General features: G+C 60.4%; 6 protein-coding genes across 6 annotated transcripts; 3 read left to right on the forward strand and 3 right to left on the reverse strand.

The window, feature by feature from the left end:
• Positions 1-829: 829 nt before the first annotated feature.
• PLICBS_002631 (cullin-3) lies at positions 830-3,475 on the forward strand (the record flags this gene model as incomplete). The annotated part of the gene is made up of 3 exons (XM_018322326.1): positions 830-892; positions 974-3,240; positions 3,298-3,475. The coding sequence occupies 3 exons, from the start codon at positions 830-832 to the stop codon at positions 3,473-3,475; spliced, it is 2,508 nt and encodes an 835-aa protein (XP_018179806.1).
• A 632-nt stretch (positions 3,476-4,107) lies between these two features.
• Positions 4,108-5,041, forward strand: PLICBS_002632 (uncharacterized protein; the record flags this gene model as incomplete). Its single annotated transcript, XM_018322327.1, has 3 exons — positions 4,108-4,172; positions 4,266-4,477; positions 4,614-5,041. 3 exons carry the CDS (start codon positions 4,108-4,110, stop codon positions 5,039-5,041), a joined length of 705 nt encoding a protein of 234 aa, XP_018179807.1.
• Positions 5,042-5,251: 210 nt separating this feature from the next.
• Positions 5,252-5,983, reverse strand: PLICBS_002633 (3-hydroxyanthranilic acid dioxygenase; the record flags this gene model as incomplete). Its single annotated transcript, XM_018322328.1, has 3 exons — positions 5,252-5,722; positions 5,797-5,872; positions 5,952-5,983. 3 exons carry the CDS (start codon positions 5,981-5,983, stop codon positions 5,252-5,254), a joined length of 579 nt encoding a protein of 192 aa, XP_018179808.1.
• A 1,459-nt stretch (positions 5,984-7,442) lies between these two features.
• Positions 7,443-8,400, forward strand: PLICBS_002634 (uncharacterized protein; the record flags this gene model as incomplete). The annotated part of the gene is made up of 4 exons (XM_018322329.1): positions 7,443-7,541; positions 7,619-7,802; positions 8,092-8,179; positions 8,283-8,400. The coding sequence occupies 4 exons, from the start codon at positions 7,443-7,445 to the stop codon at positions 8,398-8,400; spliced, it is 489 nt and encodes a 162-aa protein (XP_018179809.1).
• Positions 8,401-8,619: 219 nt separating this feature from the next.
• On the reverse strand, positions 8,620-10,452 carry PLICBS_002635 (uncharacterized protein; the record flags this gene model as incomplete). The annotated part of the gene is made up of 3 exons (XM_018322330.1): positions 8,620-9,308; positions 9,379-9,595; positions 9,904-10,452. The coding sequence occupies 3 exons, from the start codon at positions 10,450-10,452 to the stop codon at positions 8,620-8,622; spliced, it is 1,455 nt and encodes a 484-aa protein (XP_018179810.1).
• A 732-nt stretch (positions 10,453-11,184) lies between these two features.
• PLICBS_002636 (uncharacterized protein) lies at positions 11,185-12,420 on the reverse strand (the record flags this gene model as incomplete). The annotated part of the gene is made up of 1 exon (XM_018322331.1): positions 11,185-12,420. The coding sequence occupies one exon, from the start codon at positions 12,418-12,420 to the stop codon at positions 11,185-11,187; it is 1,236 nt and encodes a 411-aa protein (XP_018179811.1).
• Positions 12,421-12,844: the final 424 nt, after the last annotated feature.

Raw genomic sequence — 12,844 nt, forward strand, 5'->3', positions numbered from 1 at the left:
GCGGGTGTGTGGTGGTGCAAGTTGCTGGGGTTATGACCTCTGTCGCTTGAGGCTTCTCCAGCTGCGTGCCTGGCGGAGCTGCTGTCTGTAGCCTCGAGTGGTAGCCTCTCGAAATTGTACGTCGGAAAAACACTGGCAGCGGAGGGACCAAGTCACGTGACTGCACCCAGTGTCTCCATCACGTGGGCAAGGTGAGAGGTGAGAGGCAGCTGCCCTCCTATAAAGAGAGGTGCAGTGCGCTTCAGCACATCAACGTCACACCAGTAATTTACTTCAGACATGGGTCTTGCTCCCCAAAAAAGGGCCCCTTGAAATAAAAGCAACGCTTTTCGTCTCTCAAATTATATTCTCACGCATCTAATGAATATTGCTGCCTGCATTGCGTCGCGGAAAACGTGTAGTTGAGGAATTGCATGCTTTATTTTTGTCGCCATCTGGCGGCCCAACTAGCCTTATCGATAAGACCCCCTTCAGCGCCTTCGGCAGGGGACGCGGGCCGGCGCGACCTAGGTGGACGGGTGTGGGCACCTGCGGAAAGTTGCCCCTCGTTGACTCGAACCTCTATACGAGCGCTCAACTAGCAAACGGTCTGCCGACGCTGCGCAAGGCTTCCACCCCGGCAAAACTCCTGCGATGGGCCAGGAAGCACACTGAGTCAGCGCTTCGTCCGGGCTAACATTTCTGTTCGTTCGGTGTCTCGCACGGACTTGGTCCCTGGCCCTGGTTGCCGCTGCCTCCGTCGCATCGTTCTCGACTGCCAACTTCACGATCCACGACTTCCCCACGGCGCGACGCTCACCGGACAAGGCCACACGGCCGTCAGCGCAACATGATTTCTGGAAGAGGGGGCTCGGGCGCTCGCGGTGGCCGTATCCGACCGCCCCGTCGCTTCGTACGCGTATGGAGTTTTCCCCCCCCCCCCCTCTCTTAGTCAAGACAGAGCGGCCCTGCTGACGTTCTTCCTCTCCTGCAGTCCAACGGTGACAGTAGCGACTTCGACGAATGCTGGCGCATGCTTCAGGAGGCCCTCCGAGATATACACAACAAGTGCTGCGGCCGTTTATCGTTCGAGGAGCTCTACCGAGCTGCGTACAAGATCGTGCTGAAGAAAAAGGGCGAGGAGCTCTACGATCGCGTCAAGCAGTTTGAAGAGCAATGGTTCGCCGAGCGAGTCATCCCCAAGATCGAGGTCCTCGTGACCAAGAGCCTCATCAGTATCGGGATGGGCCAGTCATCGAGCTCCGCCAACGAGAGGCGACAGACGGGCGAAAAGTTCCTCAAGGGAGTCCGAGATACCTGGGAAGATCACAACATGTCCATGAACATGACTGCAGACATCCTCATGTACCTCGACCGAGGATACACTCAGCAAGATGCCAGCCGCGTCCCCATCTTCGCAACAACCATAGGGCTCTTCCGGGATCATATCCTGCGCTCCTGTCTCAACGAAAACACCAGCCAGCTTGTCATTGATATTGTCATCTCTGTCATGCTTGACCAAATCAACATGGAGCGGGAGGGTGACATCATCGATAGAAACCTCATACGCAGCTGCAGTCGGATGTTTTCCTGCCTGTACGAAACCGAAGACGAGAGCGAGAGCCAGACGCTCTACTTGACGGTCTTTCAACCCCGATTCTTGGCGAACAGCGAAAAGTTCTATACGGAAGAGTGCCAGCGTCTGCTGAGAGACGCCGATGCGAGCACGTGGCTGAGGCATACGCAGCAGCGTCTGAACGAGGAGGTTGACCGATGCGGGACTACCGTTGAGCTGGAGTCGCTGCCCCACGTCCTGGCCGTCATCGATCAGGCGCTCATCCGAGAGCACCTGCAGGAATTCCTCACCATGGAGGGCAGCGGATTGAGATGGATGGTTGACAACGACAAGCTTGAGAATATGGCTATCCTGTACAAGCTCATTTCTAGGATCGACGAGAAGAAGACTGCGCTCAGGGAAACCCTGCAGAAGAGGATCGTCGAGCTCGGTCTGGACATTGAGCAGTCCCTACGGAACACCGACTTTTCTACAGCTCAAGCCGGCGAGGGAGAGGACGGAGGCGACGGCGAAAAGACCAGGGTACTCAACCCTGCAGCACAACAAACGGCCGCGGCAATCAAATGGGTGGACGACGTTCTCAAACTCAAGGACAAGTTCGACACCATACTGAGACAGTGCTTCCAGGACGACCTCGTGATGCAAACATCACTGAGCAAGAGCTTCTCCGACTTCATCAACATGTTCAACCGAGCGTCCGAGTATGTCTCGTTGTTCATCGACGATAACCTGAAAAGGGGAATCCGGGGCAAGACAGAGGCTGAAGTCGACGCAGTGCTGGAAAAGGCCATCATCCTCATCCGCTATCTACTGGACAAAGACCTTTTCCAGACGTATTACCAGCGTCATCTCGCCCGCAGGCTGTTACACGGCAAGTCTGAGAGCCATGATGTCGAGAAGCAGATTATTTTTCGCATGAAGCAAGAGATGGGTCAGCAGTTCACAACCAAGTTTGAAGGCATGTTCCGAGATCTCGTCACGTCGTCAGAGCTCACAGCGACGTACCGCGAGCACATGAACAACGTCGGCGGCGGCGACAAGACCATCGACTTGAACGTCAACGTTCTAACGACGAACTACTGGCCTCAGGAGATCATGGGACGCAGCGCAGCCATCGGGGAGGGCTCCCGTGTGTCGTGCAACTACCCGCCTGACCTGAAGCGGGTGCAGGCCAGCTTCGAGCAGTTCTACCTCTCAAACCGCAACGGCCGGAAACTAACTTGGATCGGTTCTACGGGCAGCGCCGACGTCAGATGCACCTTCCCTGCCATACCCGGAAAGTCTGGGCCGTTGGCACGAGAGCGCCGCTACGAAATCAACGTCCCAACCTTTGGCATGGTGGTGCTGTTGCTCTTCAACGAGCTGGAAGATAACCAGAGCTTATCCTTTGAGGAGATCCAAGACAAGACCGGGATCTCGACTCAGGACCTGATGAAGACTCTGACGGCGATTGCGGTGGCACCAAAGTCGCGCGTGTTGCTCAAAGACCCGGCCAGCCGGTCGGTCAAGGCAAGCGACAAGTTCTCATTCAACGCGTCTTTTGTGAGCAAGACTGTCAGAATCAAGGCGCCCATCATCAACGCGGTGTCCAAGGTCGAAGACTTGCAGGAGAGGAAAACGACGGAGGAGAAGAACAACCAGACGAGGGCTCACGTCATCGACGCAGCCGTTGTGAGAATTATGAAGTACGTTGCTGCCCTACACTGTCTCCTTGAATTATCGCTGACAAACTCTACAAACAGGTCCCGAAAGGAGCTCAGCCACGCAAACCTCGTGAGCGAGGTCCTCAGCCAGCTCTCGTCTCGATTCAAACCGGAAGTGTCACTGATCAAGAAGCGCATCGAGGACCTCATAGTTCGAGAGTACCTGGAGCGGCCGGACGAGGAGGGCGCGCCGTCCATGTACCGCTACGTGGCGTGATTACCTTCGGCGGGTTGGGGTTCGGGCTCACGAGTAATGAAGGAATGGGATGCATTTGCATGCGGAACGGCGCAATGGTACATTTGGAACAGCAGAGGTTGGCCTAAGCACTCGGAGAGGCGATTTGGTCCAGGGTGGTGTAGATTGAGGAGTTGGTCGAGCAGGCAAGCCCGATTTCAATATAGACAGAGGCTCTCGTTGAGCCTGGCACATTGCGACAATAATGTCTGACAGAAGATGTTGGATCAAAGAGGGCATTTCAGCGCGCAGTTCGATAAAGAACACGGGCGAAAAGTTGAAGACTGCCGCCATCCATGATGTCGGGAGCCAACAGCGCTAGGAGCCCAGCGGAGGACGTTACCGCGCTGTTAGTGATGGGCTCGGCGTAGGTTTGCGGCCTCGGCGCCAGGCCCCGAGGTGGCATCCGAAGCTCCGACGGCAACGCTAGCAACTCCCCCTCCGACGGTCGGCCGCCGACGACTGAGACGCGCCGCATTACGAACCTAAATACCACTGTATACTCCCTCTCATCGGAACGACAGCTCTACAGCACCGTCTCAATCGCAACCGTCAGGCACGAATTCGCAGCAAATTCCGGCACGATGTTTGCGCTCAGGCGGACAATGGCCACCATGGCCGCGCAGGGGTCGCCGTTCAAGCAGGCCGGCAAGGTCGTCTGCATCGGGCGCAACTACGCGTGAGTTTCGATCCATTCATGTCACTGAGACACAGCGCCCGCCCGCGCCATCCCAAGCCACGAGGACATGGAACGCTGACATGGCGCACGCAGGGACCACATCGCGGAGCTCAAGAACATGAAGCCCAAGCAGCCCTTCTTCTTCCTCAAGCCCACGTCGTCGATCCTGCTCGCCGGCGAGGGGCCGTGCCTGCGGCCCAAGGGCGTGGACATGCACTACGAGGTCGAGCTGGCGCTCGTCATGGGCAAGATGGTGAGGGACCTGCGCGCCGACGACACGCAGGGCGCGCTCGACGCCATCAAGGGTACGTGACCCCGGTCGATCGACCATCTCGGCATCCCGGACACTCGCCCTGCCCTCGCCTCAGCGGCGAGCGGCCTTGCGTGAAAGCTTTGTGCAAGTACGATTGCTGACCACGGACGGGACTGACCCGGGGGCAGAATACGCCGTGGCCATCGACATGACGGCGCGCAACGCGCAAAACGAGGCCAAGCGCAAGGGCCTCCCCTGGGACATCGCCAAGGGCTTCGACACGTTCCTGCCGCTGAGCGGCGCGATCCCCAAGGCGGCCATCGCGGACCCCCACGACGTGGAGCTCTTCCTCGAGGTCAACGGCGCGGAGCGGCAGCGCGGGTCCACGGGGCTCATGATCTACCGCATCCCGCGCGTGCTGAGCGACATCTCCAAGGTCATGACGCTGCACCCGGGCGACATTGTGCTGACGGGCACGCCCGCGGGCGTCGGGCCCGTGGCGCCCGGCGACGTGATGCGCGCGGGCGTGCGCGTGGGCGGGCGCGAGCTCGAGGAGGGGAAGCTCGAGGTGAGGGTCGAGGAGTCGCCGTCTTCGTACGTGTTTGCCGAGACGTGAGGCAGGATGGACGGACGCGTGCGAGAGAGAGAGAGAGAGACGGTATATTTGTAAATATAAATAAATATGGAGATGGAGACGTCAATAGAGTACATGCACGCACAACTGCTCTCCTCCCGGCCAAGCCGGATCATCGCCCTCACATTCAACCGCTATTTGTCAACCGCAACGCCCCGTTCGCCCAGTGCCACCTCACCTCACTGCCCAGCTTCAACGCCCCAGCCCGTACGCCTCCGGCTGGAGGTTCGGGTCCGGAATAGACCCCGGCTTCGGCGCCCAGTCGGCGAGGGTGCCGCAGCGACCACACGCACGCTTGGCGTCGTCGGCGCGAAAGTCCTCGACAGCCTGCTTGATCTGGGTCCCGAGATCGGTGCAGTGGAAAGCCGCCTCGTGGACGACGACGGCATCCGCAGCGGGACACGCGGCGCAGTACCAGCGCATCCTGTCGACCGAGTCGACGGGGCGGCGCTGCTCGAGCACGATGCCGACCGTGTCGGCGAAGCGCACGGGGTTGTGCGGCGTGTTGGCGGGCAGCAGGAACATGGCGCCCTCGGGGATGACGATGTCGCGGAAGGAGCCCTCGTCGACGACCTTGAGGACCATGGCGCCGCGGTACTGGTAGAACCACTCGGGCGTCTGGTTGATGTGGTAGTCGGTGCGCGCGTTGGGGCCGCCGACGATCTATAACGGCGAGGGGGTTGTTGAGTACGGCTTCGGCGAGGGGAGGGGAGGGGGGGGGGCGGGAGCAGACGGACCATGACGGTGACGTCTTCATTGTAGACGCAGTAGTTGTTGATGGGCGGCTTGAGCAGGTGACCATTCTCCTCGAGCCTTGGATAAGTGAGCGACTGAGTGAGTGCACTGTCGGATGCTTGTCTGGCATCCCGTGTGAGAGGCTTCGTCGACTCACCACTTTGGCACGTTGAGCGGCGGTCCAAGCATGTTGGCGGCTCACGCCCGAGGGGCTCAGATGACCGAGGTCCAATTCTAGCCTTGCCCTTGCTCTTGATGCTCGCGCGCGGGGGGACACAAATGAGCGCTGAAGCTGTGATGAGCTGTATGTAGTTGTATGTTGAAGTCAAGTGACGTGAGAGGCTGGGTTGCGCGCCCGACGACAGTCACAAAAAAAAAATGCTGTTCGTGCAAAACCAGGCCCGTTTGTAAGCGTCGTTGCGTCGATGAAGGTTGCAAGAGGCGCGCGAGTGACCCGACGGTGCCGCGATTCTCGGAGATAAGATGATCAAATCAGTGACGAAAGGGCGCGCACGTCGGATCAGTCGATTCCGGTCGGAACGGCAGTCGCGGCGGCTGCAGGTTGTAGAAATGCGTGGTAGGCACGTTGTATTACTCCGCGGATTTGGGGGGGGCCGTCCATCGTTGGTGGCCAGTTTTGGACAGTTCTTTGGTTGCTGAGCTTAGCTTTGAGAATTGAGAGATACAGTTACTCACTCAGGCGGTGGTGCGAAGACCCTCCGACGCATGTATGAGATGGCGGCTCGGTCGTCATGATCAAGGCCTGTTTGGGTGTGTAACGGCAACACAGGGCCCAGCAAGCCCAGACAGGCTCAACTCATCGGACGGCGCATGGGGGAGCCGCGTCCTCGCTGATAGGCGCAAAACGTGCTCAATTGCTTCCCGGCAGACGCGTGCATAAGAATTAACTTGGGATTACGAAGTACAGGCAGACCTGCAGCGTCAGGGTGCCCGAGGTCCCTGCATCTGCCGTGATCCCCCAACGGCATCATAGACCAGGGCCCCATCAAGTCCCCAGCCCAGGGCCCAGGTCTTTTGGCGGCATTTTTGCGGCGCTAGGAGGCGGGACGGGAACCGTTGGAGGAATGAGGTGCCTGGGTGAGCCCCTCCAGCTCCCCTGGCGGTCCGCTGACAGCGCGTGCCCCCCGCCAGCTACCCCCCGGGGCCCAGCCCACCTGGGCACCTAGGCTCCAGCTGGAGGTTAGGTGCAGTGCCAGGCGCGCCTCATGGCGCCATCCGGCGGCATCCCGTCCAACACTGGAAACGTGCTCAAACGGCAGACAAAGCTCCCTGCGTCACCCGCCCTGCCCTGCCCTGCCCTGCCCTGCCCTGCCCTGCCCTGGACCCCAGGCATATAACCTGCACCTCACCTCACCTCACCTCACCTCACCTCACCTCTTCTCGCCTCAATCTAGAACTGCCTCTCGCCCACGACCCCCGCCGAGCTCTCCCAATAATCCATTTGTCGCTCTGCGAACCGCTCCCGCCGCGAGACACCCCGACCGAAGGCGCCCCCCCCCCCCCCCCCCCCCCCCCCATCCTCCCGGCAGCTGTAACCTAGGCCCTCGAACTCGACGACACCAACCCCGTCCACGTCAACGAGGGCGTCTGACGCGACGCCGCGCCGCCAGCATCCATTGATTTCGCCATGGACCACGCGCACATGGACCACTCGCACATGAACCACGCCGGGATGGACCACGGCGGCGGCGGCCACGGCGGCATGGACGACATGTGCAGCATGAGCGTACGTGGCAGGCCAGCTTTCCCCATCGACCAGAACGGCCACAACGTAGCTAACGGAGCTTGGTATCCAACGCGCAGATGCTCTTCACCTGGGACACGACCAACCTCTGCATCGTCTTCCGCCAGTGGCACATCCGCTCCACCGCCTCCCTCATCGTCTCCCTCCTCGCCGTCGTCCTCCTCGCCATGGGCTACGAGGCCCTGCGCTCCCTCTCCCGCGCCTACGAGGCGAGCCTCGCCAAGCGCATCTCCGCCATGCCCAGTGAGCTTCTCCCCCATCCCCTTTCCTCCTCCTCCTCCTCCTTCCCCGTTTCTTAACGAAACCCTCCCTCCTCCTCCTCCTCCTCCTCCTCCTCCTCCTCCTCCTCCTATTGTGCCCATCTTCCCCGCCTCCCCATGGGATTTGCGGCCAATGCTGAGGCCCGTGCTTTTCTTTTCTTCGCCGCCGACGCAAAAAGACGACGATGATGATAATTATACCCGTCGTCGTGCCGATGACCCACCTTCCAACCTCGTTGCTGTTACTGAGACGACTCCCTTCCTGCGCCCAGGGCAACTCCAGGACGAGACGGCCCGCCGGGGCCACATCGTCAAGGCCGTCCTCTACGCGCTGCAGAACTTTTACGCCTTTATGCTCATGTAAGTTTTTCTGCCTGTCTTTTCCTCTGCGCGCGCGCCGACGCGCACTCTCCCGTTCCCGCGTGTTGTCTCGACCCCCTTTTGCTCAATGACCTCGTCCCAGGCTTGTGTTCATGACGTACAACGGCTGGGTCATGATTGCCGTGTCGCTGGGCGCCTTCTTCGGATATCTGGTGTTTGGGCAGACGACTTCGGCGACAAAGGACAATGCGTGTCACTAGGAGCATGCGCTCGGCGATTGCCGCCACTTGTCGGTCACCTGCAGGACCCGGTTGGGCGGACTCGTTCGCATGTTCGTAAATTCATATGCAATACAGCGCCAGCGTGTCAAAGCCGTGCGACGGCATTCTAATCCAACCGTGTCACGTAAGGGTCAGAAGAGGACCTCGTCTCGCTCCGTGATATGTACAGCCATTTCTCATAAGCCCGTGGCACGGCATTCACATCTTGGCCGCACCGTTGCCGTCATTGGCAGCGGCCTTGTCCTGTTCCATAATCTCTTTGAAGACACCTTCTGATTCAGCCCGCTGGATAATGTCGTAGTCGCCAAAGGTGTCGTTGTGCTCGATCTCGGGCTCCTCCCCGTAGGCTATCCGGGCGGCGTCGACAAGCAGCCGGCCCGTCATGCCCCAGACCTTGAAGCGCCCTTCAAACTCCTGCTCCTCGCCCAGCTTCTCGGCCAAGTTGCCCTGTGCGCTGTCGCGACGGCTCGGCTTGGACACGCGTTGGTTGTTGACGGGCACGTAAAAGTTGTGCACGCGCCATGGCATGTCCTTCCATGCGACCCACGAGCCCTCGTACCACTGCCCTGGCGGTAGAGCGGCAGCGCCGGCTCGCGGCGGGAGGTCATCGGCCTTGAGAAAGTTGTAGAAGGGAGCGCTGAAGACGGCGGCGACCTCGCGGGCATCGAGGCGGGGTATCATGGACTCCTCGACGAGTGGACTGGGCGCCTCGGGCGTCGACGTGCGGTCGGCGTGGAGGAAGGCGACGCAGGGCGTGACGACGAGGTGGGTGCGGGCCAGGGAGGGCGGGAGCGTACACAGAGGTTCGATTCTAAAGGGGCGAGGGATGCGTGCGTCGTCCATGGGTAGACCAATCTCCTCATATGCCTCTCTCCTCGCGATTTGGTCTGCACGCATCGTCAGCCACAACGAACCCGGAGAACAAGGTCAAAGGCCCGAGGAAGCAGGATTACTTACACGGCGTCTCGTCCTTGTGGTCGGCCTTGCCACCAGGCAGCGCAGCATGTCCCGAGAAGCTCCGGAGACTGGCAGCACGCATCGTGATGACGACGCGAAGGTCGCCCCAGCGGTCCGCATAGAGCAGGACGAGCACGGCGGCGCGCCGGCGGGCGGGCAGGGCGTCCCACAGCGGGAAAGCGGGCGGCTTGTAGGCGCGCAGGCGGTTGATGGCGGCCTGGGAGAGAGCGTGAGCGAGGGCCATGACGCAGGGATACATGGCCGGCGGCGGTGGGCGCAGCGCGCCAGCCTGCGCGCGGGCGGGCGCGCGTTTCTCAGAGAGGGGAGGGTTGGGCAGCGACGGCGGGAGGGAGCGGAAGCGAGACACTTCATGGAGAAACAAGTAAAGGGGGGACAGGCATGTCGAAGAGACGGCCAGGGACAGACGGGGACGAGGCAATGGGACGCCGCGAGAGCATCACGACGGTGTCGGGGGCATGGGGTGTCCAAGACAGGGAGGGAGGGGAAGCGGAAGACATGACATACCACGGAGAAGGGGTTCAGCGACGCCATCGTGGACGCTTCATAGTAGAGCGACTCCTGCGACGCTTCTCCGCCTTTTGCTTGTGCGTCGGCGTCGGCGTCGGCGCCTGCGTCTAGGTCTAGCTCGTGGACGAGCTGCCGGTCGCGCTGCTGGTCCTGGTCGTAGTGGTGGTGGTGGCTGTGGTGGTGGTGGTGCTTCTGCTGCTGCTGCGGTTGCTCCTGGTGGATTTGCTGCTGCTCGACGTGGGGACCCCAGACGTGCGTCACAGCCGTGCCAGCAGAAGCCGCCGACGCCGCCGCACCAGCCGAGGCCCGGCGCGCAGCCTCCCGGAGATCGGCGACGTCACCCTCCGAAATGCCCACGTCCGCGTGGCGCGCGACGCCGGCCTCTCGCCCGGACTCCTCCTGCTGCTGCTGCTGCTCCTGCTCCTCGTCCTCCCCCTCGTCGATGATGACGAGTGTGGTTGCAGCGCTGCTGCTCGCCGGATCTGCAGCCCCGTTGATGCCGCCGCTGCTGCCGCCGTCGATTGCGGACGACGGTGCCGTCGACATTTTTTTTTCTCTTTCGGAGTGGGGGGATTACTTGCCTCCGAGCCTTATTGCATCAGCCCTTGAACAGATGCCAAATTGCAAGGCTGCGAGAAAGGATGCAAAGAGCAAAAGCCGCGGGAGGCGCCAGGCTCGGACGAATGGCGGCGGCGGCACTTGTCCCAGTCGCTAACAATTATCGCGGCAGGCAGCCCGCTGCGACGCTTGCCCGCCAGCGCCCGACGTATGCCCGTGTTAGTGATCAATGCCTCTGGCCCGCGGCCCGTTTAGGGCCCCCGCGTTTCCTCAATCCCGACTCCGATCCCCCACACAGGACCTGCCCGGCCAGTCGCCTGGTGTGGCGTCGGTTCGAGATGCTCCCACGTACAAGTACGAAGTACGCGCGCAGCGTTGAGACAAGAGACGACAGCTCTCCTGTCACTCAAGCACGTGTCAGATGAAATCAAAAGATGATGTACCGGTATGGTTACATCGTTAAATTCGTCGTCTCCCTTTGCGCGACTCTCTTGTAAGTGCGTCTAAACACATGAAAGACCAGCATCAGTATAGCAGCGGTCTCATATAGCCAAAGCCAAGGCACAAGCCAAACGCCCATCCCGAGCAGACATGTGCGTGTCCTCCCGCGCTCCAACGCCAAAGGCAAACCTCTCAGCGCCTGATTGTGTACCAAACGCCACGCCCTTGATTACCCTTGATCGCATGGCTCTTGCCCGTCTCCATTTCTCAACTCCCAAATCATGCTGCGGCCGCACGAATGTGTCGTTTAAGTTCCTCTCGTCGCCTCTCCTCCTTACTCATCTGCAGTTTATCTTTGGCGTGATGCAAAAGACCTCGCATATGCTCACCAGTTGACGCCCGTGACCCAGCCGCCACGAGGGCATGGTGCCTCTTGACGCCGTGCGCATACGGCCTCTCCGAGGAAACAGGCTCTTCAGTCACTAGCCCTAGCCACCCTTTGATGCCGTGTCCAATGCCCCCGTCTGAGTCGTCTGAGTCGCTGTCAAAGGCGCTTACGGGCATCTGTTTCGAGCCCGCGCGGTCCACCGGTGAGGCTGCCAGGATCTTCGGCGTCCTGTGCGAATTGTGCCTCGTGACCAAAGGTGCTATCGACCGGTCCCCAGCCTGCAGAGTATTGCGTCGAGATACAAGCTTTCCCGCGGCAAAGTTCACTTTGAGGGATGATCTCTTTTGCTTCGGGGTCGGCCCTGAGAGGTAACTGTCTGCGCTGTACTGCCGCCGGTGATGCGTGGCCAACTGTGTCGCAAACTGGTGATATTCCCCCGCTGCCATCACGTCGCTGAATTGACCGTACCCCAGGTCCCAGGGGCGTGTCATTTCCTCTTTGTCCCACGGCGACGTGGCAGAGCCGTATTTTCCCAGGCTGGAGTCGCTTCCGTCGCGTGTGGCTGGTTTCGAGATGAATAGCGGTGCTGGCATGATGCCTGGCGGCGGCGACACCGGCTCCCAGGAGCTGCCCCTGCTGGTATCCCCGCCAATGTCTTCCTCGAGTGGCGGCAGGACGTTGTAATCCGATTCCCATCTCATACTGTTACCGCTCGATGCGTCTGAATCGGCGAAGCAAGGCGCGACCGGACTCTCCGCCATGAAATCGATGTCGTAGCCCGTGAGTTGCTGGATCTTTCGTGACGACCGGCGGCGGCTGAGAATAGACTTGGTCGAGATGCTGGGGCACCGGGGTCGAAGGGCTGACCGGGCAGGAATCGGAGGTGGTGTACTCGGCTCAGTATCCACGATGCTCGTCGGAGGACGCGAGAGTTGTTCCAGCAACTCAGCCGTAGTGAGCGATATCCTTGACGAAGACGTCCCCGTTCGTCTTGGGTGCGACGTCGGCGGTGGTAGTGGCGGTAGTGGCTTGTTGGCATATTCAGTGACGTGTGAAGGGATCGAGGGTTCGCAGCTTCTTCCGATCGCCAGGAACGCAGCGGGAGGCGGCCGCTGTGGCCGACCCATCATGCCGTTGTCGATGTCGCTATTGATGTCGTGAACGGCGTGCGTACTGAAGGCAACGTGGTTCTGCGGATATATTGCAAAGCGCGAGCGCGCTCAGTATCTCGACTGGGTCACCCGCTGCCAGCCCACACCACCAACAATAGCCCCGCAAACAATTGTCACGAGTAGAGGAGGCACAACAACCCGTTTCAGGTTTAAAAGAGGATCTCGAGTCACTTTAAAGTGCTTTGTGCCAAGAACAAGGACGACTTTGATAATGGATGGCGCGTGATGGGGGAGGGACGGGGAGGATAAAGACACCTCTCGGCTGCGTGTTTGCGACAAAGGCTGCTCCGAACTGTAGTCGGCGACGACGAAAGCAATCACGAGTCGCTGCGCGGCGGCTGAGAGATGAAGGAGCAGCAAAGTACTGTATGGGACAGGA

This window comes from Purpureocillium lilacinum (assembly GCF_023168085.1).
Source record: "Purpureocillium lilacinum CBS 284.36 DNA, scaffold_2, whole genome shotgun sequence".
Taxonomy (NCBI): Eukaryota; Fungi; Ascomycota; class Sordariomycetes; order Hypocreales; family Ophiocordycipitaceae; genus Purpureocillium; species Purpureocillium lilacinum.